This window comes from Microcaecilia unicolor, chromosome 11 (genome assembly GCF_901765095.1).
Source record: "Microcaecilia unicolor chromosome 11, aMicUni1.1, whole genome shotgun sequence".
Classification (NCBI taxonomy): domain Eukaryota; kingdom Metazoa; phylum Chordata; class Amphibia; order Gymnophiona; family Siphonopidae; genus Microcaecilia; species Microcaecilia unicolor.
Window position 1 is genome coordinate 109,351,903 of NC_044041.1, and position 20,268 is coordinate 109,372,170.

At 46.6% G+C, this 20,268-nt stretch overlaps 1 protein-coding gene across 1 annotated transcript in view; it reads left to right on the forward strand.

Annotated features, from left to right (window-relative positions):
- LONP1 (lon peptidase 1, mitochondrial) overlaps positions 1 to 20,268 on the forward strand; it is a 277,190-nt gene that overhangs the window by 251,222 nt on the left and 5,700 nt on the right. The window contains exons 15-17 of the mRNA XM_030219602.1: positions 2,308 to 2,473; positions 16,313 to 16,521; positions 17,457 to 17,621. Of these exons, the coding sequence (XP_030075462.1) occupies positions 2,308 to 2,473; positions 16,313 to 16,521; positions 17,457 to 17,621 (540 nt within the window). The remainder of the gene's footprint in view (positions 1 to 2,307; positions 2,474 to 16,312; positions 16,522 to 17,456; positions 17,622 to 20,268) is intronic.

The window sequence follows — 20,268 nt, forward strand, 5'->3', positions numbered from 1 at the left end:
AAAACATGGTATTGGGGTGGCAGTTGGATTGCATATATTATTAATATCAACCTGACTCAAATTCCCCATATTAACCTTAGTAAAAGAAAATACATTTCTGTGTTTCCCATTATCCTTTTTCTCTCTAATTAGAGTGGGAATAGCATTTGGCATAGCCAGTGAACAATCTGTCAAATTAAACACCTTCTGATAAAGTTTGTATGCCCAGCAGCCCAGCTGCCCTCTGATGTTTTGTCTTATGTAAATTCCCTCTCTGCAATTGTACTTTCCTTAACTGAGAGGAAGGGAACAACCGGCGGTCAGCCGCTGATGGCCAGCGTTTTGTCCCCTGAGCAGCAAGTGCGGGACCGCTGTGCGTCGAACTGCCCACAGATGAAAGGGTTGGCGAGTCCTTTGATTAGCGCCGGCGAAGGAGCGTCGACGCTCTTGGACCTGAAAAAAACAACTCCCATCGCTCCCAAATTATTCAACCACCATCAAAGGAGTGGAGGAGTGAGTTAGAGGCATATGCTGAAACGGAGGACGTTTACAGCAGAACCCGAATCGGCGGAACCACTCCTAAACAACTCAAGAGAAATCACCTTGAAGTTTTTGGCTTCCGTGGAGGTTACATTGAATGCCATCTGGAAGGCGCTTCAGGACCTGACAGCTTTATCATTACTTAATTATTACTTCGAAAGGAGTGAAGCCTTGTGAAAACTGGGATTGCTTTAATCAGTGGGATTTGAATTAGAGACTTAAGTGTATGTATTGTTAAATAATTTCTGGTTTTTAAAAGAGAGAGAATGTAATCAGATGTATTATTTCTAACTAAAATCTGGACAATAAGTATGTTCTCAATTAAATGAATTGACTATACACCATATTTGGTCTTGAAGAAGCCAACCAGATGATCAATGTGGAATAATGAATTAGATGAGTAATATCTGGGGATAATCAGGTTAATACCATGTTTTCTTTTTTCTGTTTACTGTTTAATTGATCGCCTTGTCTTATCCCACTCTCCCTATTTTTCTTCACTTTGTGGTCTAAGAAAGAGAAAGATTGTATACAATCCATATATCTAGTTGTGATTGTTTTCTTCTTATCTTGTATTAATGTGCAGTCATCTCTGTATTACTGTTTGCAAGTGACCCTTGTAAAATGAAAAATTATAAATAAATGATTAAAAAAAAAAAACACACCGTCTGATAAAATGACTGAGCATATTGCCTATCTGAAAAATAGACAGAAATGCCCAAATGATTAACAAAGGCCATTAAACCTGAGCTATAACCCCCCCCCCCCCCCAATAAAATTAACTTACAAATCATCATATTGTAACAATACATTTTCCTGCCGCATCAAACTAAAACGAAATAAAAGATCTGGCACAATTTACCTAAAAGTTAAATTACCAAGCTGTATTCTGTAAAATAATGTTATAAACCAAAAACTCTCCAATGGCTGTCTAAGGGGCGCTCGCCTTCTGCTCACAGCTTACGTGAGTCACTGGCTGCGAGCTGCCATTGGCATTTTATCAGGCAGATAAAGGAGTAGGGGGTGATGTCATCCTAGAGAGCCAATCCCAGTAGCTCCTACCACTCCCAGAAGTGATGATCCAGTAAGGGTTTACTAAGAGAGATTACTATTAATAGCAAGTAAAAAAAATGCTGAGTCAGGATGTAAAATGCCAGAGTTCTCACTCTGGTCTTTGTAGCAGGTTGTTAATTCCAGCGTCTTGCTGGGCAGATAAAGAAGTAGGGAGTGATGTAATCCAGGAGAGCCAGTCCCAATAGCTGCTCCCACTCCCTGAAGTGATGTTCTGGTAAGGGCTTACTTACCAAGAGATATGTTACTATTAATAGCAAGTAAAAAATGCTGAGTCAGGAAGTAAAATGCCTCTCACTCTGGTCTTTGCAGCATTTTTTACAGATGTATTTCACATTCTGATGAAATACATCTATAAAATACAGATAAGTAATAGAAATAGAATGCCTAAGTATTTTTTGACAGTATTGGCACAATTTTGGTTTTTGAGCACACTTTCAAGAAAATTTAAAAATATAAATACTTTTGATATAGGAGTGATTTGGTGAAAATATATTAGTATATATAATAATGCTAATTTAATACATTAGTTTGTGTGAATAAAGAATATATTAGATACCTAGACCATGGGATATTTACTCCTAGATTAGGATCCAGATATACGTTTTCTTCCAGTTTTGAAATTTTGACTGTTATGTTGCTATACTGCAGATGGGCTAACCCCCGAGTCTTCATTTTCCATGTAATGATTCATGAGTAGAATTATTTTCTTTGCAGGTTTTAAGAAAATCAGCCTATAAAATTGTGAATGGAGAGGCTGAATCTGTGGCTGTGACTCCAGAGAATCTGCAGGATTTTGTAGGGAAGCCAATCTTCACAGTGGACAGAATGTACGATGTGACCCCTCCAGGGGTGGTGATGGGCCTAGCATGGACAGCAATGGGTAAGAGTTGATGTCTGATCTGACAAGACTGCCAGTCATTGGGAAATGTGGCTAACCTGTAGCAGAAAAGTCTGAAAAGTCAAGATCCCATGTATATTCTGATTTGCATTTAATTCTGGATGAAAGATTGACATTATAATTTAATACTTAACTCGGCTAGCAATCTTAAGCTCCATTTCATTACAGCTGAATTAAATCCAGCTTCCTTAACATCCCTCCAGAGTATTCCAGTAACTTGGGTATGCACATTCTTACCAGCAAATGGAAACTGAGATCTATCCTCGGTCTCTGTATTGAAAACCTTAAGGGGATGATTTAGTGGGTCCTTTAACATATTTAATTATATTACTGCTGGCTTTAATAGAGGTGTTTAGTTATTTTATGATTGCCCTCGACATCACAGCGGTATTTGATATCAATCAGCTGATGATTGATTGATTAAATGGTTTTGGGATTGTAAGCCGGCTTTTGTGTGGGGAAATCTTGCCTGACCAATTTACTTCAATTCTTTGACGGAGTAAACAAACATGTGGACAGAGGGGAGCCGGTTGATATTGTGTATCTGGATTTTCAAAAGACGTTTGACAAGGTACCTCATGAAAGGCTACAGAGGAAATTGCAGGGTCATGTGGATTAAAAACTGGTTGAAGGATAGAAAACAGAGAGTGGGGTTAAATGGGCAGTATGCACAATGGAGAAGGGTAGTTAGTGGGGTTCCTCAGGGGTCTGTGCTAGGACTGCTTCTTTTTAATATATTTATAAATGATTTAGAGATGGGAGTAACTAGCGAGGTAATTAAATTTGCTGATGACACAAAGTTATTCAAAGTCGTTAACTCGCGACAGGATTGTGAAAAATTACAGAAGGACCTTACGAGACTGGGAGACTGGGCGGCTAAATGGCAGATGACGTTTAATGTGAGCAAGTGTAAGGTGATGCATGTGGGGAAAAAAGAACCCGAATTATAGCTACGTCATGCAAGGTTCCACATTAGGAGTTACGGACCAAGAAAGGGATCTGGGTGTCATCGTCGATAATACGCTGAAACCTTCTGCTCAGTGTGCTGCTGCGGCTAGGAAAGCAAATAGAATGTTGGGTATTATTAGGAAAGGTATGGAAAACAGGTGTGAGGATGTTATAATGCCGTTTTCTCCGAGGACAAGCAGGCTGCTTGTTCTCACGACTGGGTGACGTCCGCGGCAGCCCCCACCAACCGGAAGAAGCTTCGTGGGTGGTCCGCACGCAGGGCACGCCCACCGCGCATGTGCGGCCGTCTTCCCGCCCGTGCGCAACCGTTCCCGCCAGTCCTTTCTTTTCCACGCCTGGAGAGAGTCGTGCGACTGCCGCTCTCTCTTAGTCAGCCCCGGAAAACCGTCGCGTTCTTCGCAAATTCGTTTATTTTTTGTTTCTGTTGCCGCGCGCTCCAGTTTTCCTTTTTTCTTTAAAAAAAAAAAAAAAGAGAGCACGTGCTTTATTTTCCCTCGTTTTCTAGCGAGGGCGTCGCGTTGCGGCCTTGTGGCCGCGCGGTCGATTATTTTTCGAGGTGTGATTTACCGCCACCATCGACGACTTTAACTTCGCCGACGCGATTTTTCCGTCGATGTCCTCGAAGGTCCCGAGTGGATTTAAGAAGTGTGGTCGGTGCAGCCGGCCGATCTCGCAGACCGACACCCACGCTTGGTGCCTCCAGTGCCTCGGGCCGGAGCACAATATCAAATCGTGTTCTTTGTGTCTTGGTCTCCGGAAATGGACTCAGGTTGCGAGGCAAGTTCTGCGGGACCATCTTTTTGGAACTTGCGCCGGCCCCTCGACCTCGACGGCATCGGTATCGACGGCCGGTTCTTCGGTATCGGTATCGATGCCCGAGAAATCGGCACCGATGGCATCGACCCCAGGAGCACAGGTCCCGTCGGCCCGCCGGTCCTCCGGTGAGGGTAGGGGTGAGAGGCCGCGTGGGCAATCGGCCCCGGTCACTCCCTCGGCCCATGGCCCTCGGGACCGAACCCTGTCTGACCCGGTTCCTCGAGACCGAGGGGGATCGACCTCCTCCTCCTCCATTCCACCTGGCACCGATGACGGGCACCGTCATCGGTCGCCTGCGATGCATCCGGAGCTCGGTACCGGCGAGGAGTCGACGCCGAAGCGTCCACGTCGAGAGGAGAGATCCCCTTCGGTAGTGGAGGTACCGACGCGTCAGGGTCCCAGCACTTCGGTGCAGTCTCCTGGACCTGAGCAGCTTCCGGCACCGACACCTCTACCGGCTCCCCCGCCTTTCCCGGCAGCGGGCCTGGACGAGTGCCTCCGAGCCATCCTTCCGGGGATCCTGGAAGGGCTGATGCGCCAGGCTGTGCCGGCGCCGGGGGTGCTTGCGCCCTCGGCGCCGTTGACTGTGGCGCCGGCGAGCTCTAGCCCGGTGCCGAGGCTGTTGACACCGCCGCCGCTTGCGGCGCCGGTCTCGACCGCCACACAGGTGGAGTCCCCGTCGACGTCGATGGAGGAAGCTTCGTCCCCGCCGGCGCGGGAGTCCACCGCTCGACGACACCGAGGCCTCGGTGCCTCGACGTTGAGCCGGGCCCGGTTAAGGACTCAGCTACATGAGCTTATGTCCGATACCGAGGAAGAGGCCTCGTGGGGAGAAGAGGAAGACCCCAGATATTTCTCCTCAGAGGAGTCTGCGGGTCTTCCCTCGGACCCCACGCCTTCACCAGAGAGGAAGCTCTCGCCTCCTGAGAGCCTCTCCTTTGCCTCCTTTGTAAGGGATGTGTCTATTTGCATTCCCTTCCCCGTGGTCTCTGTGGATGAGCCGAGGGCTGAGATGCTCGAGGTCCTCGACTATCCATCACCACCTAGAGAGTCCTCCACGGTGCCGTTGCACAATGTCCTCAAAGAGACACTGCTTCGGAACTGGATGAGACCACTATCTAATCCCATCATTCCCAAGAAAGCAGAGTCCCAGTACAGAATCCACTCGGACCCAGAGTTAATGCCGCCCCAATTGCCCCATGACTCGGCGGTCGTGGATTCTGCTCTCAAGAGGGCACGGAGTTCGAGGGATACCGCCTCGGCGCCCCCGGGGCGGGAGTCTCGCACTCTGGACTCGTTGGGAGGAAGGCCTACCAATCCTCCATGCTCGTGACCCGCATCCAGTCGTACCAGCTCTATACGAGCATCCACATGCGGAACAATGTGAAGCAACTGGCGGACCTGGTCGATAAGCTCCCGCCGGAGCAGTCCAGGCCTTATCAGGAGGTGGTCAGGCAGCTGAAGGCGTGCAGAAAGTTCCTGTCCAGGGGTATCTATGACACCTGTGACGTGGCATCTCGTGCTGCGGCCCAAGGTATAGTGATGCGCAGGCTCTCATGGCTGCGTGCCTCTGACCTGGACAACCGCACCCAGCAGAGACTGGCCGACGTCCCTTGCCGGGGGGATAATATTTTTGGTGAGAAGGTCGAGCAGCTGGTGGACCAACTGCATCAGCGGGAAACCGCCCTCGACAAGCTCTCCCACCGGGCGCCTTCAGCATCCACCTCAGCAGGTGGACGTTTTTCCCGGGCCCGGCAGGCTGTGCCCTATTCTTTTGCAAAGCGTAGGTACACCCAGCCGGCCAGAAGGCTTCGTCAGGCACAGGGACAGCCCCAGCGCGCTCGTTCTCGTCAACAGCGTGCGCCTAAGCAGCCCCCTGCGCCTCCACAGCAAAAGCCGGGGACGGGCTTTTGACTGGATCCACGGGAACATAGCCGCTCTCAAAGTGTCCGTACCGGACGATCTGCCGGTCGGAGGGAGGTTAAAATTTTTTCACCAAAGGTGGCCTCTCATAACTTCCGACCAGTGGGTTCTCCAAATAGTGCGGTGCGGATACGCCCTGAATTTGGCCTCCCTGCCACCAAATTGTCCTCCGGGAGCTCAATCCTTCAGCTCCCATCACAAGCAGGTACTTGCAGAGGAACTCTCCGCCCTTCTCAGCGCCAATGCGGGTCGAGCCCGTACCACCCGGGCAAGAAGGGCAGGGATTCTATTCCAGGTACTTCCTTGTGGAAAAGAAAACAGGGGGGATGCGTCCCATCCTAGACCTGAGAGGCCTGAGCAAATTCCTGGTCAAAGAAAAGTTCAGGATGCTTTCCTTGGGCACCCTTCTGCCAATGATTCAGAAAAACGATTGGCTATGTTCCCTGGATTTAAAGGACGCATACACTCACATCCCGATACTGCCAGCTCACAGACAGTATCTCAGATTCCGCCTGGGCGCACGGCACTTTCAGTATTGTGTGCTTCCCTTTGGCCTCGCCTCTGCCCCACGAGTGTTTACAAAGTGTCTCGTGGTGGTAGCGGGGTACCTACGCAAGCTGGGAGTGCACGTGTTCCCATATCTCGACGATTGGCTGGTCAAGAGCACCTCGGAGGCAGGAGCCCTCCGGTCTATGCAGTGCACTATTCAACTTCTGGAGCTGCTGGGGTTTGTGATAAATTACCCAAAGTCCCATCTCCAGCCAACACAGTCTCTGGAATTCATAGGAGCTCTGCTGAATACCCAGACGGCTCGGGCCTTCCTTCCCGAAGCGAGGGCCAACAACCTCCGGTACCTGGCTTCGCAGACCAGAGCGTCTCAGCAGGTCACAGCTCGGCAGATGTTGAGACTTCTGGGTCATATGGCCTCCACAGTTCATGTGACTCCCATGGCTCGTCTTCACATGAGATCTGCTCAATGGACCCTAGCTTCCCAGTGGGTTCAGGCCACCGGGAATCTAGAAGATGTCATCCGCCTCTCCACCAGCTGCCGCACTTCACTGCTCTGGTGGACCATCCGGACCAATTTGACCCTGGGACGTCCATTCCAAATTCCGCAGCCCACGAAAGTGCTGACGACGGATGCATCTCGCCTGGGGTGGGGAGCTCATGTCGATGGGCTTCACACCCAGGGTCTGTGGTCCCTCCAGGAAAAGGATCTGCAGATCAACGTCCTGGAGCTCCGAGCGATTTGGAACGCACTGAAGGCTTTCAGAGATCGGCTGTCCTGCCAAATTATTCAAATTCGGACAGACAATCAGGTTGCAGTGTATTACACCAACAAGCAGGGGGGCACCGGATCTCGCCCCCTGTGTCAGGAAGCCGTCGGGATGTGGAGTTGGGCCTGCCGGTTCGGCATGCTTCTCCAAGCCACATACCTGGCAGGCGTAAACAACAGTCTGGCCGACAGACTGAGCAGAGTCATGCAACCGCACGAGTGGTCGCTTCATTCCAGAGTGGTACGCAAGATCTTCCGAGAGTGGGGCACCCCCTCGGTGGACCTTTTCGCCTCTCAGACCAACCATAAGCTGCCTCTGTTCTGTTCCAGACTGCAGGCACACGGCAGGCTAGCGTCGGATGCCTTTCTCCTCCATTGGGGGACCGGCCTCCTGTACGCTTATCCTCCCATACCTTTGGTGGGGAAGACCTTACTGAAGCTCAAGCAAGACCACGGCACCATGATTCTGATAGCGCCCTTTTGGCCCCGTCAGATCTGGTTCCCTCTTCTTCTGGAGTTGTCCTCAGAAGAACCGTGGAGATTGGAGTGTTTTCCGACTCTCATTTCGCAGAACGACGGAGCATTGCTGCACCCCAACCTTCAGTCCCTGGCTCTCACGGCCTGGATGTTGAGGGCGTAGACTTCACTGCGTTGGGTCTGTCTGAGGGTGTCTCCCGCGTCTTGCTTGCCTCTAGGAAGGATTCCACTAAAAAGAGTTACTTTTTCAAGTGGAGGAGGTTTGTCGTTTGGTGTGAGAGCAAGGCCCTAGAACCTCGTTCTTGCCCTGCACAGAACCTGCTTGAATACCTTCTGCACTTATCAGAGTCTGGCCTCAAGACCAACTCAGTAAGGAATCACCTTAGTGCGATTAGTGCTTACCATTATCGTGTGGAAGGTAAAGCCATCTCTGGAGAGCCTTTAGTCGTTCGATTCATGAGAGGCTTGCTTTTGTCAAAGCCCCCTATCAAGCCTCCTACAGTGTCATGGGATCTCAACGTCATCCTCACCCAGCTGATGAAACCTCCTTTTGAGCCACTGAATACCTGCCATCTGAAGTACTTGACCTGGAAGGTCATTTTCTTGGTGGCAGTTACTTCAGCTCGTAGGGTCAGTGAGCTTCAAGCCCTGGTAGCTCATGCTCCATATACCAAATTTCATCACAACAGAGTAGTGCTCCGCACCCACCCAAAGTTCCTGCCGAAGGTGGTGTCGGAGTTCCATCTTAACCAGTCAATTGTCTTGCCAACATTCTTTCCCAGGCCGCATACCTGCCCTGCTGAACGTCAGTTGCACACATTGGACTGCAAGAGAGCATTGGCCTTCTACTTGGAGCGGACACAGCCCCACAGACAGTCCGCCCAATTGTTTGTTTCTTTCGACCCTAACAGGCTAGGGGTCGCTGTCGGGAAATGCACCATCTCCAATTGGCTAGCAGATTGCATTTCCTTCACTTACGCCCAGGCTGGGCTGGCTCTTGACGGTCATGTCACGGCTCATAGTGTTAGAGCCATGGCAGCGTCAGTGGCCCACTTGAAGTCAGCCACTATTGAAGAGATTTGCAAGGCTGCGACGTGGTCATCTGTCCACACATTCACATCACATTACTGCCTCCAGCAGGATACCCGACGCGACAGTCGGTTCGGGCAGTCGGTGCTGCAGAATCTGTTTGGGGTGTAAATCCAACTCCACCCTCCAGGACCCGAATTTATTCTGGTCAGGCTGCACTCTCAGTTAGTTGTTCTTCGTAGGTCAATTTTCTGTTGTATCCTCGCCGTTGCGAGGTTCAATTGACCTGGGTTCTTGTTTTGAGTGAGCCTGAGAGCTAGGGATACCCCAGTCGTGAGAACAAGCAGCCTGCTTGTCCTCGGAGAAAGTGAATGATACATACCTGAAGCAGGTGTTCTTCGAGGACAGCAGGCTGATTGTTCTCACCTACCCTCCCTCCTCCCCTTTGGAGTTGCGTTTTCATCTTTTTGCTTGTCATTCAACTGGCGGGAACGGTCGCGCACGGGCGGGAAGACGGCCGCGCATGCGCGGTGGGCGTGCCCTGCGTGCGGACCGCCCGCGAAGCTTCTTCCGGTTGGTGGGGGCTGCCGCGGACGTCACCCAGTCGTGAGAACAATCAGCCTGCTGTCCTCGGAGAACACCTGCTACAGGTATGTATCATTCACTGTATCGCTCCATGGTGCGACCGCACCTTGAGTATTGTGTTCAATTCTGGTCGCCGCATCTCAAGAAAGATATAGTAGAATTGGAAAAGGTGCAGCGAAGAGCGACTAAAATGATAGCGGGATGGGACGACTTCCCTATGAAGAAAGACTAAGGAGGCTAGGGCTTTTCAGCTTGGAGAAGAGACGGCTGAGGGGAGACATAATATAGAGGTATATAAAATAATGAGTGGAGTGGAACAGGTGGATGTGAAGCGTCCCTTTTATACATGGAGTTTCAACCCACAATGATTCAAAGGTGTGATTTGTGTCCTGCTGAATTTGTAATCTATCTGAGTCAAGGCTCTCGTTAATATACAATGCAACCCCTCCACCAGTCCGGTCCACCCTATCACTACGATATACTTTGTACCCCGGTATGACAGTGTCCCACTGGTTATCCTCCTTCCACCAGGTCTCAGTAATGCCCATTATATCCAATTTTTTGTTTAGTGCAATATATTCCAACTCTCCCATCTTATTTCGTAGACTCCTAGCATTTGCATATAGACATTTCAGAGTATGTTTGTTGTTCTTATTTGCATGATGCTTAGTACCTGACACTATTGATTTGACATCTTTTGTCTGATCTTTAGTTGTATTTAAGGGCACCTGGTCTACCATGGTCTGTTGTGCAACCTCACTATCCAGAAACCCTATCTTCCCTGTTTGTGAGGTATCTTTGCAAGATACCTTTTCCCGAACCATGCGCTTTTGAGCGACTGTCGGCCTTCCCTCCATTTCTAGTTTAAAAGCTGCTCTATCTCCTTTTTAAATGCCGACGCCAGCAGCCTGGTCCCACCCTGGTTAAGGTGGAGCCCATCCTTTTCGGAATAGGCTCCCCCTTCCCCAGAATGTGGCCCAGTTCCTAACAAATCTAAAACCCTCCTCCCTGCACCATCGTCTCATCCACGCATTGAGACTCTGGAGCTCTGCCTGTCTCTTGGGCCCTGCACGTGGAACAGGTAGCATTTCAGAAAATGCTACCCTAGAGGATTTGGATTTGAGCTTTCTACCTAAGAGCCTAAATTTGGCTTCCAGAACCTCTCTCCCACATTTTCCTATGTCATTGGTACCCACATGTACCAAGACAGCGGACTCCTCCCCAGCACTATCTAAAATCCTATCTAGGTGACGCGTGAGGTCCGCCACCTTCGCACCAGGCAGGCAAGTCACCAGGCGATCCTCACGTCCACCAGCCACCCAGCTATCTATATGCCTAATGATCGAATCACCAACTTCAACAGCTGATAAAGATGAGGACAAAGAAGCAACAGGAATATTTTGTTGGAGCATAGTGTAAGTTGCAGTGTAATTTGTACAACCCAGGCTCAAAATTGTTGTTGATAGTTCCTAGTTGGTTCCCAGTAGTATTGGTGTTCCACTGTTTTTATCTGGCTTCGGTAAAAAATTACTGACTGGAGCTGGGCTGTACAGCTAGTAGGAGTGTGTGTATCCACAGATCTGGAGGGAATCAAAGAGAGAAAATTAACAGGTAAGATCTAATTTCTCTTTTAGCCTGGTAGGGCTGACAGTTGGTGCTAACCGGCTAACTTTATTGTGCCATTTAATTCTGCACCTGGGACCCCACCCCCACCCCCAATTTAGAACTGTGAAATATAGCTGCCCTGGAGGTGCAAATTTTCACTTTAAGAGACTTATTCAAAGTTGTTAAATAGCGACAGGATTGTGAAAAATTACAAGAGGACCTTACGAGACTGGGAGACTGGGCGGCTAAATGGCAGATGACGTTTAATGTGAGCAAGTGCAAGGTGATGCATGTGGGAAAAAAGAACCCGAATTATAGCTACGTCATGCAAGGTTCCACGTTAGGAGTTATGGACCAAGAAAAGGGATCTGGGTGTCGTCGTCGATAATACACTGAAACCTTCTGCTCAGTGTGCTGCTGCGGCTAGGAAAGCGAATAGAATGTTGGGTATTATTAGGAAAGGTATGGAAAACAGGTGTGAGGATGTTATAATGCCGTTGTATCGCTCCATAGTGCGACCGCACCTTGAGTATTGTGTTCAATTCTGGTCGCCGCATCTCAAGAAAGATATAGTGGAATTGGAAAAGGTGCAGAGAAGGGCGACTAAAATGATAGCGGGGATGGGACGACTTCCCTATGAAGAAAGATTAAGGATGCTAGGGCTATTCAGCTTGGAGAAGAGACGGCTGAGGGGAGACATGATAGAGGTATATAAAATAATGAGTGGAGTGGAACAGGTGGATGTGAAGCGTCTGTTCACGATTTCCAAAAATACTAGGACTAAGGGGGCATGCGATGAAACTACAGTGTAATAAATTTAAAACAAATCAGAGAAAATTTTTCTTCACCCAACGTATAATTAAACTCTGGAATTCGTTGCCGGAGAAAGTGGTGAAGGCGGTTAGCTTAGCAGAGTTTAAAAAAGGGTTGGACGGTTTCCTAAAGGACAAGTCCATAAATCGCTACTAAATGGACTTGGGTAAAATCCACAATTCCAGGAATAACATGTATAGAATGTTTGTGCGTTTGGGAAGCTTGCCGGGTGCCCTTGGCCTGGATTGGTCGCTGTCGTGGACAGGATGCTGGGCTCGATGGACCCTTGGTCTTTTCCCAGTATGGCATTACTTATGTACTTATATATTTATTTTTCATATTTATACCCCACTTTTAACAAAGGAGGTTATTATTATTATTATTTATTGTATTTGTACCCCACATTTTCCCACCTTTTTGCAGGCTCAATGTGGCTTACAGAGTGTAGGTTACAGTAAACACATTCATAAAATGATGTACTGATCAGAAATGAAATCTTATCAAGAGTACATTTGCCCTATAATAAAGCATCAATCATTTAAAAAGCTTTGGAAACAAATATGTTTTCAGAGACCTCTTAAATTGCTTTTGGTTTGAACACAGTCTAACTATCCAGGTAATCTTTCCATAAATTTGCCCCACCGATAGAAAAAGAACAGTTGCGAGTCTCTGCAAAATGACAAGTAGGAACACGGAGCTGTTTAGAAGTATCTGAACACAATGAATGAACAAGTTGCATTAACAAAATATTTTGGTAATACACTATAAATCTGTTGATGGACCAACACAAGAACTTTAAGTAAAATTGAAATTTTACTGGTAACCAGTGTAATTTCTTAAAACAGTAGAAACATGTTCAAATTTTAGAAATACTAGTAAGCAAATGGGCAGCAGCATTTTGGACAACTTGCAAAGCCTGTGTCCTGGTAGATGATATACTCAAATAAAGAGCATTACAGAAATCCAGTTTCATTAAAACCAGGCTTTACAAGATTGTCCGAAAATCATAAGCAGCAATCATTCCCTTCAATTTACTAAGACCACTTAACTGGTGAAAAGAGGTGTAAATAACATTGTAATCCTGTTTTTGCATTGATAAGCTAGAGTTCAGCATTACACCTAAGTTATGAAGAAACTAGTAAAAAAAAGCCCCGTTTCTGATGCAAATGAAACGGGGGCTAGCAAGGTTTTCTTCTGTGTGCATGTGGGAGTGTGTGTGTTCCTGCCCTCTCTGCCCTCCCCACTCTGAGTCCTTCATTGTTACAGAGAGAGAGCGATTTGATTTCCTGCTTTGCTGTTTTCCTTCACTGTTTGTGTTAGAGAGAGAGCGAGGGCGGGGCAGACAATCATGGGGCAACCGGATATCTCTCCCCCTTCACACTTCCGGTTGGAGGCTTCATAGAACGTTGGTGTTGCCTTTTATATATAGAGATGGCTTAATCTTAAGTCACCATCTGATATTTCAATGAAAGGGGGAGAGTGGGATCTAAACTTCTGCCAATATACATAATTTCTGTTTTCAACAATTCAAAGATAACTTATGATCTCACATCTGATTTTGCATCCAGTCACTAATCTTGTCCAGGTAAGTAACCAAACTATGCAACAAATTCTACAGATTTTCTGGTATCTGAAAGAAAAATTGGATATCATCCGCATACATTCTGAATGATATCCCCAAATCCTGAAATATACTTCTCAAAGATGTCATATATAAATTAAAAAGTAATACCGATAGAGCATGTCCCTGTGGAACTTTGCAACTGATAATGTACGTTTCAAAAATAGAATCCTCAATTTGTACCACAAATGAGCAATCCAAATAGGCAAAATTCAAACCATTGTAGAACTGTATCATGAATTCCCATCTTGTAACAAGATGGTATGATTTTACCATATCAAAAGCAGCTGTTATATCAAGAGTCTCCAAACAAAAGCAAACATTTTGATCCATACCTAATCTCATCTCATCAATCAGTGAGAACAACAAAAATTCAACACTGTGTGGTTAGATTAAAAACCATATCGAAACTCGTTTAAGAGATTATTTTTATCAATAAAATCTAGCAATTGTTTCAGTACAATTTTTTTGAAAATCTTTGCCAAAAAGGCAATTTAGAGATTGAATTTCAGGCCCTTAGTAACTTAGGGCCCTGTTTACTAAGACGTGCTAGAGGCGCATTATCGTTTTTAGCACGTGCTATGTAGGTGCCCACAATATTCCTATGGGTGCCTACACAGCGCGCTGTAAAAATGCTAGCGCACCTTAGTAAACAGGGCCGATAGGGTACTACCTTATCAGAACCCCATGCAGTACATTTTGGAGGTAATTTTTTACTAATTGTTTCTGCAGGTAAACCCTGTTTTACTTGTGGAAAAGGACTTTTACACAATTCCCTCATGGCATATGTATATAAACCTGCAGCCTGTGTGTAGGCATATTCAGGGGGTAGTTTTGGCAGAGTTATGAAGTACGCATGTGGTTTATAAAATATTTACACCTATTCCTGGGTAGGTTTAAATGTACACAGGTGTATTTTAGCTGTGATTGTTGCAGTTTTTATAAGGTTATTTTATAAGCAGAGGGACCTATGTTGTCTTTATAAAATTGTCGTTTTAAAAGATAAATATGGCATGGAGAACTGAAGAGCAATTTTGAGAAAGGAGATTTCATTAAAAGAGGCGTATCGGGGCGTGTCAAGATGGCGGCGTAGTCGGACGGCGAGTGAAACGCTCCTGTTAAGATGGAAGCTTATACAGTTTTTCCTTAGAGATATACCGCATACCAAGCGTAAGGGGATGGTGAGATTGGTGCCCCCGCCCTCCTCAACCTCCTCGCCGATCCAGTCGAACATAGAACGCTGCCTCACCGCGACCTCCCAAACATCAAGGGAAACGGATCCCATAGCGGGGATTATTAGAGAAAGGAAATCCCTGCGGGGAGAGAAAATTTCCCTCTCACCACCAGCATTGTTGTTCCATCCGTGGCCGGCGTTGACGGCAGCTCTAGAGGTGACCCAGTATGCCGCCGGAAGTTCGGCAGGAATGTTACCGAGCGAGGGACTAGCGCCGCAAAAGACACCATGGTCTGAGGTTGGAACCTCGAAGATAGTACCGGAGGTAAATTTAGAGAAGATATGGGTGATGTTGAATAAAATGGATTTAACGTTGCAAAAGTCATCAGGTGAAGTTTCTGAGCAACTTTAAATTTGAAGAGTTGAAATCTACGGTAGACTCGGTTAAACAAGAATTAGCAATAAAAGTTATAAATTTACAAAAAGATGTTGAACAATTGCAAGAATTTAAAGCTACAGTAGCAAAAGATAATATAGATTTACGTTGAAAAGTTGAACAGATAGAGAACTTTAACAGGCGTTTGAATCTGCACCTTTTGAACTTTCCCAAACTTCCTGGGAGCACCCCAATGGAATTATTTAAAAGATACTTAAATGAAAACTTGAAATTACCTCTTGAAGCTATGCCTCCTATAAATAAATTGTATTATATTCCAAATCCTAGGAGAGAAGAAGGAGGGATGGGAGACGCAGTAAACACAAATATTGATCTGAATAACATATCTGCACTATTGGAACAATCCCTAGATCATACAGCAGAAAGGTCTACACTTATTGGTTCATTTGTATTCGAACAGGTCCTTAATTCTGTTATGAGACTTTAAGAATGCTGACACCCTCTTCGGAGGTGAGAAGGTGTGGATATTCCCTGATGTAACAAAACAAACTCAAAAAAAGGAAAGTTTTTCTAGCTATAAAGAAAAGGACTGTGTGGAAGTGGGGGGATCTTTTTTTCTAGCTTATCCATGTAAGTGTATAGTAAAGTTGGGTATGACAAAATATGTTTTTTATTCACCAGATCAGCTAAAGTCTTTTCCAGATATGAAACAACTGAAATAATATCTTTAATAGTAATTTGGAGAAATACGCAGCAGTGTTTAAATGTTTATATAATATAATCTTCTCTATTCATTTCGTCCCGCTCAAATTGTGGTCTGAGAAAGCGTAATATTTTGCTTAAAGTTTTATAATAATCGATTTTACTATATTTTCTGTATGGATGAGATGACTTTTTGCAATTCTCGTGTTATAATTTAAGCTGATTGTAAAGAAAAAATTTCTTTCTCTTCTTTTTGAAATTTTGGCTGTATTTCATTTGACAAGTGCACTCTTGTTAAAAAAAAAAAATTTGAAATAAATAAATATATATAAAAAAAGAGGAGTATCACATGGAATATGACATGAAACTATTTACAATGTAATTTATAGTTCTACTTACACGTGACCTTATGTCATACTGTTTTCTCCCCTCAGGTGGTTCCACGTTGTTCATTGAGACCTCGTTGCGTCGTCCACGTGATAAGGAGAGCAAGGAAGGGTCCCTGGAAGTCACTGGTCAGCTTGGTGATGTGATGAAGGAGAGTGCCAAGATTGCATACACATTTGCTCGAGCTCTCCTCATGAAAAAAGACCCCAGCAATGAGTTCTTGATCACTTCACATATTCACTTGCATGTGCCAGAGGTAAGGGTTCAGCATAGTTATAGGTATTGCAAGAGCAACTATCGTTTTTTTAGAGTGGGGTGAGGACCAGTAGGGCCCATCTTACAATGCTGTGTACCTGTAGCTTGCCCAGTTTTCTCCCAGTACTATTCCACCAGTTAACCGTTGTAAATTTTCTGCATTATGGCATCCAGCCACAGGACCAGACAACGGTAAGTGCCCTATTTGACTACAACATACTAGTGAACTGTGGAGGAGATCTGAGTTTCACTGCTTGATTGACAGCTTCTCCTTGGGCTTGCCAGAACAGGGGGTGCTGCAGAGGCAGTAATCATAGTGCCTCCTTACCCTTATTTCAAGCAAAGGTTATGACAGTCAAACAATGGTGCCTATTAAAGGCCAACCAAATTTCAGTTTTGGGTTCAGATTTCAGACAAAAATTCAAAACACTACCTTCCTCCTTCTACCACCCATCCACCTAAAGGCCTTCCTTGGGTATACCTTTAAATGCTGTGGTGGTCTAGTGGCCTCTTCTGGGCAAGAGTGATCCCCAGTTTCTCAACCAAAATGGCTGCCAGAACTTCCATGGCAACTTTGTGAGACCCTAGTTTTGGTGTATTCACATGTAACTGGGGCCTGTGGCCTTTGAGGTCTGTCACTGCAATGGCTGTATGATGAGTAAAGTGAGGGGCTAAACATGATGGGCCCTACCTCCCCACCCCATCTCTGAGGTAGTTATGATTCAAGCCTTATAGTTTTGCTTCCTCCATTGAAGCTGGTTCTGAGTGGGCTAAAGCCCAGAGGAGTAGATAGAAGCTGCCAGGCCCAAATCAGCATTGGATAAAATCATGCTGTGATTGGGCTGATCACATAACCATTTAGTTAAATTCCTCCATTGGTGATGTGTAATGCTTTTAATGATACATCTGTTTTGTTTTGTTATTAACTTTGTCCAGGGAGCAACCCCAAAAGATGGACCCAGTGCAGGCTGTACTATAGTCACAGCCCTTCTGTCCCTGGCCATGGGTCAGCCAGCCCGGCAGAATGTAGCCATGACGGGGGAGGTATCCTTAACAGGCAAGATCTTACCTGTTGGTGGCATCAAGGAGAAAACTATCGCTGTATGTTCTCATCAGTTTTCCTTTCTAATTTTTTTTTTCTTTTTGTAATGAGAGGGAGTGGGTGTTGTCATCCTAACCTTAGAGTGAAGCCTGAAATATCTGGTGGCCTAGGTCCTAGAAACCTCTTCACTGTCTGTTCATACAAGGAGAGTGAGGGTAGGCCGCTGAACAGCCTTGTCTTACTTGCATGTAGTCTGGGTGAGGATGACTAAGAAATATCTTGGATCAGGGCGTCAACGGGACCGCACGGTAGCCTGGCCCGCACACGGGGGGAGCCGTCGAGCGCGGGACACCTCCAGGGCATATAAAAGGCTACCGGTGCAAGCGAAGTGGCGTAAGGGCTCGATCGCGGCTCCAGCCTGCCTCGTGGCCGCGGCATTGCCCTAGCTGCCCCAACCCACTCCCCGACTGGAAGACTTCACCTACAGACCGAGGATGAGCGGCCGCAGACTCTTACCAACGGCCTCCCCGGATGGACTGATGCCGGAGACGACCTTCTAGCCTCAAACAACGGCGGTGCGGTTCAAGCGGCAGCTGTACGATTTAGGCGGCAACGGCTGCGATCAGAGAAACGGAGCCCTCCATCCTGTGGCAAGGAAGCACTGAGCAGCTGACCTCCTGCCGGGACCACACGGAGCTGAGAATTAGGGAATACCGGAGGGATGACTCGATCTAGGACCCAGATAACGACCCCGGCAAAAGGCACTGCCTATCCAACAAAAACAGTGTTAGTACTTGTTAAAGATGGACCGACGACAAAGAACGACAACGTGGATGCAGCAGCTCACAGCGGACTGGATAGGCTCATTTCCACTCCAGTCTATTACACCTCCTTGGAAGATTTGCCACGGAAAAAGGGGAATACAGAATCACAGCGCTGGGTTATGACTGGTGATTGCTGCATACTGTAAGCAGCAACGGCAGTCAAAACAAAGACGCGCTCCAGTCTTAAGGTTGTACTTGGATCCGGAAGACCCCGGGGATCCCGCAGATCTTGGTATTACACCGTCCCAGCGACCCCGATCACGACGACTGAGGAGCGGAAGGCCACAGTAGACTGACCAAGCTGGCTAATGGACCGTCCGGACTGGTGACCGCGTGGCCCGACCGACGGAGGGAAAGAGCCGACCCACCTCCTGACCGCAAGCGATGAACCAGCTGGCAGACGCTGCCCCAGCCCAACCAAACCACGCCGGAGGCAACACTCAGGTGAGCAGTGAAACGCTCTGATCGAAACAGGACGCATCCAACATTTGCCTTCTATAAACAAGAGTCCCAGCTATAGCACATCTCACGCTAATGCCCCACAGAATGCAGACATTACTAACACACCACAAGGCAACTTGAAATATCGCTTAACTCAAACCAAAGCACAAGGTGTTGTATAAAGTAATTTAAAAAAACAAACTGGCTCATAGTGCCAAAGACCAACACCACAATTAACACTAAAATGAACACCGCCAAACTGCTCCTAATAATCTACTCCCTATCCCTAATTCATCACACACTAACCACCCTTCTCACAGATACCAGCAATACACCCACAATACACAAACCCTGCAGACATAAGTACATAAGTAATGCCATACTGGGAAAAGACCAAGGGTCCATCGAGCCCAGCATCCTGTCCACGACAGCGGCCAATCCAGGCCAAGGGCACCTGGCAAGCTTCCCAAACGTACAAACATTCTATACATGTTATTCCTGGAATTTTGGATTTTTCCAAGTCCGTTTAGTAGCCGGTTTATGGACTTGTCCTTAGGGAAACCGTCCAACCCCTTTTTAAACTCTGCTAAGCTAACCGCCTTCACCACTTTCTCCGGCAACGAATTCCAGAGTTTAATTACACGTTGGGTGAAGAAACATTTTTCCTCCGATTTGTTTTAAATTTACTACACTGTAGTTCATCGCATGCCCCCTAGTCCTAGTATTTTTGGAAAGCGTGAACAGAAGCTTCACATCCACCTGTTCCACTCCACTCATTATTTTATATACCTCTATCATGTCTCCCCTCAGCCGTCTCTTCTCCAAGCTGTATAGCCCTAGCCTCCTTAGACTACCCAGACATAATACACTTCACCAAAAGAACAACAACCAAATCAACGGTAAACTCACCACACGCGGACAAAGTCAACACAAAGGAAAGAAAGGGCACAACAAACCCAGATTCCAAGAGAATAGACAACTAACAAAAATTAACACAACTTCGAACCTAACTGACCCCTACCAAACAATTCAAATGGGATACATAAATGCCAGATCAGTAGTCAACAAAACAACAACAATAACAGACTGGATTACAACAGACAATCTCGACCTTCTATACTGAAACCTGTATACATGATCTTATGGACCCCATAATACTAGATCTATGCCCCCCAGGGTACAAAATCACCCACTGGACAAGGAAAGAAAAAAGAGGAGGAGGCATAGCTTTAATCCACAGATCCCACTTCACCGTAACAACAACAGCCAAATCCATAAACCCCCAACTTGAAATCGCCTCAGTTAGAATCAACCACACAAACTTGCTCGATCACCTAAACGTTGTCCTGTTGTATAGGCCACCAGGTAACTGGTATGAATGCCAACCACACTTCATGGATTTCATATTGAGCACATGTGTATCTAACTCCAATCTACTTAT